This window comes from Octopus bimaculoides, chromosome 5, assembly GCF_001194135.2.
Source record: "Octopus bimaculoides isolate UCB-OBI-ISO-001 chromosome 5, ASM119413v2, whole genome shotgun sequence".
Classification (NCBI taxonomy): Eukaryota; Metazoa; Mollusca; class Cephalopoda; order Octopoda; family Octopodidae; genus Octopus; species Octopus bimaculoides.
Window position 1 is genome coordinate 54,803,170 of NC_068985.1, and position 6,453 is coordinate 54,809,622.

The window sequence follows — 6,453 nt, forward strand, 5'->3', positions numbered from 1 at the left end:
ACATACAAACTATGCCATTTTAATCCCAAGCAATGCCGGGTGTCTCTGCTAGTATATAATATAATATCTAATATATATATATATATATATATATATATATATATATATATATATCTGACAGGCTTCTTTCAGTTTCTATCTACCAAATCCACTCACAGGGCTTTGGTCAGCCCTGGGCTATAGAAGATGCCCAAAATTCTGCATTGTGGGACTGAATTCGGAACTATGCGGATGGGAAGTAAACTTCTTGACCACAAGCCATGCCTGTGCCTATCCAACGTGCTGATGATTCTATCAATGTGCAGCCTAGTGCTGGTATTTCAATAAATATTTTAAAAATAGAACATAGAAGAAAAAAATAAAACTGTTGTTTTGCATACCATAGAATACTTAGACAGTAGATACTGCTGTCTTCCCTTCCAGCTTTATAATTATAGAGGAACTGCAAACCACATTCGATATTAGATATTTGGATCTGTATATTTTTATTAAGTCTCTAGTTCTCTTTCCATTTCATTTTATAAACAACCAGTTTGAATTCTGAGTAATTGTCTTTTGGTAACTAAACTCCAAATCTCTTGACATTACAATGGAAATATTTAAACAATTTGTCTAAGAATACATCTGGGAAATAACACTGGAATTCCTGCCACCAAAGGGAATTGTGCTTCAGTTTTCATTTCATTAATATTTGAATTTCTCCAAAATTAAATTCTTCAGTTTTGAAGTTTCTTCACTGTTCAGGTGCTTTTATATTTCAGAAGTTGATAAGGCAGTGAGCTGGCAGAATCATTAGTATGCCAGGTGAAATGTTAAGCGGTATTTCGTCTGTTTGCATGTTCTGAGTTCAAAATCTAGTTTGTCTTTATTCCTTATAGGGTCGATAAAATAAGCATCAGTTGAGTCCTGGGGTTGATGTAATCGACTTACCCTCCCATGAAATTGATGGCATTGTGCTAACATTTGAAACCAGTATTTCAGTAGTTAATTAAAGATGTCAATTAAAATTTACCACATGTTAAATTTTTTATACATTTGTTAATTTTTTTACATTTGTTAATTATAATAAGGCTCAGTCATGGTCATGTGGTTAAACAGTTTACTTTCCAACCATGTAGTTTCAGCACCTATGGCAAGTATCTTCTATTATAGCCCTGGGCAGACCAAAGTGAGTGATTTGAATGAAGGAAATTGAAAGAAGCCATCATACATGTATATGCATATGTTTTTGTGCCTCCTTGTCTTCACATTATGTGACAGATGTAAATGAGTGTCACTGTCATACAGGTGGTGAAATTCATTTCCAATCTTTGATAAAAACATATTTAGTTATGGGGAAATAGCACCTTACGCAGAAATAGGTGAGAGTTGGTGACAGGAAGGGCATCTGGCTCTAGAAAGTCTACCTTGACAAATTCCATCTGATCCATGCAAATATGGGAAGTGGACATTAAAACAACGGTGATGTAAATGATACTAGTAATAATTCTGTTAACTACTATAAATCTGCTAAGTTGTTAATTTTTATTGGCCTGTTAGTCATTATATGTCTGTTAATTATTATATAGCTACAAATTTTTACATGTCTACCTATTTTATTCTTATGAGATAATTATGAATTCTATTTCCTACTCTTCCTACTGCTATTCCTTTTATGTAACAATTCTACTGTGTTCTGTCCTGGCCTAATTTAGTTATTTTCTTGAACCAAAGCACCCTCTTCCCTGCCTCCACTATCAAAAGACAAGAGGGTGGTTGTGGCCAGTATTGTTGCTATGCTGCATAAAAATCCGACTGCAACCGGGCAACAGTATTGTTGCTATGCTGAATGGGGAAAGAGAGGAAAAAGAGCTCCATAAAAAATAGCTGTTTGTGAAAGAAAAGGGTTGGAGGTAAAGGGAGAGGAACAGAATGTTGATTTGAATGAGATGTGGGTTAAAGATTAAGAAAATTGCTTTGAATAACTGAAAAGACAAAAATTCTTTCTCAGGTTGATTTCCTGTATTTGTCACATAAAACCAATCGTCTACATGGCATTTTTATGTATTTAGATTGTAATTATTGCAATAAGTTTCATAGGGGTAGGCAGCCCCAGACTGGCCAGTGCTTTGCTTTGTGAGTGGATTTGGTCAGTGGAAACTGAGAGAAGCTTGTCATGTGTGTGTAAGCTGTATGTATATGGGGGCTGTATGCGTGTGTTTGGAGTTTATATATGCATGCATGTGGAGGTGTGTGTGGGATGTATATGTGTAGGTGATTGTGTGTTTGTGGATGTCTGTGTGTATATTTAAATGACATTTTGCAGGTCCACTTGTCACCATCTGAACAAAATAATGATATGACGTTTACATTCCTCGTTGACATTATGACTGGCCACTGGTCCAATCCATACTAGCATGGAACATGGGTGTCTAATTGCTGCTGATAATATACATGTACAAGGAATCAGAAGTAGTCCTGTAAGAGTCGTTAATGTAATAAATGTATGTATATATATATATATATATATATATATATATATATATATATATACATACATGCATGTAATCTGGAAAAGTTAGGATTCTCAGAAACAGAAATCAACTTGTTAGCATGCACATTACAAATACAATCTATAAGTGGAACAAAAAGAACATACAAGACTTTTCTTAAATTCACCGTGTGACATTGTTTTTGTCATTTGCATCCCCATGATGGAGCTTTGTATCTTTGTTAGAAGTCAACCTCCCTTACAGGAAGATTTCAAATAATTAAAAATAGAAGCAAAAATACATATGCTCATATACATGATGATTGCATCTGCTTGAAGATGATAGCTGTCTCAATTAATCTACATCATTCCAAGAATCTCTTACTTTATTTTCAAAGACCAGTCATCATCATCATCATCATCATACATCTGTTGTCTAAGCTGGCATGGGTTGGACGGTTTGACTAGAGCTGGCAAGCTGGGTAGCTGTACCAGACCCCAGTCTGATTTGGCATGGTTTCTATGGCTGGATGCCCTTCCTAACACCAATCACTTTACAGTATGTGCTGGGCACTTTTATGTAGCACTGCATGGATGTTTTTATGTAGTGCTGCACTGGCACTTTTACGTGGCACTGCCACAAGTGCTTTTCACTACCAGAGGCAGTAGGAAGAAAAAAAAATCCTGTACATGAGATACAGATAAAGGTTGAGAGCAAGAAGAGTAACATGTTTTCCTCCAGCCCTTGCCATCATGGATGAATTGATTTCAATGAATTAACAATTTTCATCAGGCTGTGTAACACTTTTCAGATGATTAGCTCTCTTCTACAGCATAAAGCACTTTTTTTAATATTTACAACTACAGTACATTGTGATTGGTTTAATCTCTCTTCATCATCACATTACCTTTGTTTCCTAGATGTGTACATTGTTTAGAAATAAAGATCTCCGGTTCAAATCCAGTTAGGTAGTAAGAACTATGAATGCTCTTATTCAAATTATATCAGGTCAACTTTGCCCTTTCTTTGTTTCAGATATATCAATATTTATTTAGTTGATTATACTCCTATTTTTATACACCTCTTGTAACTTTTGTGTCAGCATAACAAATTATTATTATTATTTTATGTTTGACTTTTGCTTTGCATTTGTACAAGTTGGATCCAAGTCTCACCCAGAGACCTCAAGAGACAACAAGTTAGAAGTTCATGTAGGTGTTATGCCTAGGGTACCATATATTTCGATTTGTACATAGTGTTGTTCTAGTGAATGTTTAAGAAACCATAAGAAAATTATGTGTTTGTTTTAAAATTTGAGATCACATAGACAGTATTTTACGTAGGATATGGGCAGTTCCCATGAGCACTATCTTTTGAACTTCAGCCATTTTGGGGTTTCCTGGTATCTGAGCTAGGTAGTAATCAGCCCGTTTCGCTGTCATTCCCAGGGCACCTATGACAATAGGTATTGTTTTAGTCTTCAGATTCCACATTTTGCTAATTTCTTCTTATTATTATTATAATTATTATTATTATCATTATCATCATCATTATTATTATTATTAAGGTGGCAAGTTGGCAGAATCATTGCTGTGCCAAATGAAATGCTTAAAGACATTTCATCTATCTTTACATTCTGAGTTCAAATTCTGCAGAAGTTGACTTTACCTTCCGTCTTTTCAGGGTTGAAAAAAAAAAGGCACCAGTTGAATACTGGGGTCAGAGTAATCGACTTACTCCATCCCCTCAAATTTCAGGCCTTGTGCCCATACTAGAAAAGATTATTATTAACCCTTTCACTACCAACCCAGCTGAAACTGGCTCTGGCTCTGAGTACAAATGTCTTGTTTGCATAAGTGTTGAATTAAAATCTTCCACCAAACCTTAGTCACAATTTATGTTCCTAATACTAGCTGAATGATAACTAAGTTATTTTACTACATTCTTTGTTATATTTAAAGTAATTGAAAGAAACACAGAGCATCTCAAAATAAATACAGTAATGAAAGGGTTAAGGTTGCAAGCTGACAGAATCATTACCATGCTGGCAGAATGTGTTGTTATTCAGGTGGTGAGCAAGCAGAATCATTACAATACTAGACAAAATGCTTAGTGATATCTCTTCCAGTGCTTTACGTTTGGAGTTCAAATGCTGCTGAGGTCAGCTTTGCTTTTCATCCTTTTGTGGTCAATAAAATATGAACCACTCAGATACTGGGGGTTAATGTAAATGACTAACCACTCTAAAATTGCTGCCCTTGTGGAAAAATTTGAAACCATTATTATTATTATTGGTACTTTTTTATGGCTTGGAAAAATTTATTTTGAATTGTATTTTTATGTTTTTTTGTTATAACTTTATAGTTGTTGTTGTTTCCCTTTTGATAGTTGTAAACCACATTTTTTGTGTGTTTTATGTCATTGTTTCATATTGTCTGCCATGTCTTGGGCCCTTGTGGCCAATACATGGAATCATTATTTTTATTATTATTGTTAAGGTGGTGAGCTGGCAGAATTGTTAGCATGCATTCAAAATGCTTAGCAGCATTTCATCCATCATTATGTTCTGAGTTCAAATTCCACCAAGGTTGACTTTGCCTTTCATCCTTTTAGGGTTGAAATAAATACCAGCTGAGCACTGGAGTTGATGTAATTGACTAGCCCCTCCCCCTCCCCTAAATTTCAGCCCTTATGCTTATAGCAGAAAGGATTATTATTATTATTACTATTATTATTATTATTGCTATTATTATTATTATTATTATTATAGGCAGCAAGCTGGAAGAATCATTAGCATGCTGGGCAAAATGCATTTCGTCTGTCTTTACATTCTGAGTTCAAATTCTGCTGGGGTCGACTTTCAGGGTTGATATATTAAGTACCAGTGAAACACTGAAGTTGATGTAATCGACTAGTCCCTTTCCCCAAAATTTCAGGTCTTATGCCTATAGTAGAAATTATTATTGTTAAGGCGGTGAGCTGGTAGAATCATTAGCGTGCTGGACGAAATGTTTAGTGGTATTTTGCCCATCATATGTTCTAAGTTCAAATTCCTCCGAGGTTGACTTTGCCTTTCATTCTTTTGGGGTCAGTAAAATAAATACCAATTGAACACTGGGGTCAATGTAATCAACTTATCCCCTCTCCCCAAAATTGCTGTCCTTGTGGCAAAACTTGAAACGATTATTATTATTATTATTATTATTACTATTGTTAATTTCAGTTCTGTGAATCTATGCGGAAGCCATTATTGTGTGTTGTTGTGGCATTGGCTTCATTCAGTGAAGGATACAACGAAACGACTAATTTTATGAAGTTTGCATACTCTGTACTGAGTACTGGGAAGTATTTATTGGATCCAGAACTGAGAGCACGTCAGGTGTGTAGCCATTATTACAGTGGAGAGCATCACTCCTGTTATTATTCTTGTCACTGCTGTTATTCTAATTGTCATCTCTCTCATTATGATCATCATTATAATCATCATTGTCATCAGCATTGTTAACTTCATTGAATTTCTTATCTTTGTTGTCATTATTGTTGTTGTCATCATTGTTGTTGTCATTATTGTCATCGTTACTATATTACCATCACTGTCATCATCATTGTCATCAACACAATCATAATTGTTATCTTTGTCTTTTTTCCACTTTGTCATGATCATTGTCATCTCCACTATTGTCGTCATCATTTTCATTGTCGTCATCAGTCATCATCGACATCATAATCATTTTTGTGATCATCATTCTCTTCACTGTCTTCACCATCGTTACTATTACTGTTGTCATTCTTGTCCTCATAATCATTGTCATTATCCTCCTCTTTCTCATCATCATCACCATCACTATCATCTTAATCATCATAATCGTCATTGTTGTCACTTTCATTCTCTTCATCATCACTATCATCATTGTTGTCACTATTATCATTGTCATCATCATCATCATCATTTCCATCATTGGTGTCAACACAGTCATGTATA

At 34.9% G+C, this 6,453-nt stretch overlaps 1 protein-coding gene across 2 annotated transcripts in view; it reads left to right on the top strand.

The window, feature by feature from the left end:
- LOC106878881 (hormone-sensitive lipase) overlaps window positions 1-6,453 on the top strand; it is a 75,443-nt gene that overhangs the window by 23,630 nt on the left and 45,360 nt on the right. For both annotated transcript variants that reach the window (XM_014928225.2, XM_014928226.2), the window contains exon 3: window positions 5,695-5,850. In XM_014928225.2, the coding sequence (XP_014783711.1) occupies window positions 5,695-5,850 (156 nt within the window). The remainder of the gene's footprint in view (window positions 1-5,694; window positions 5,851-6,453) is intronic.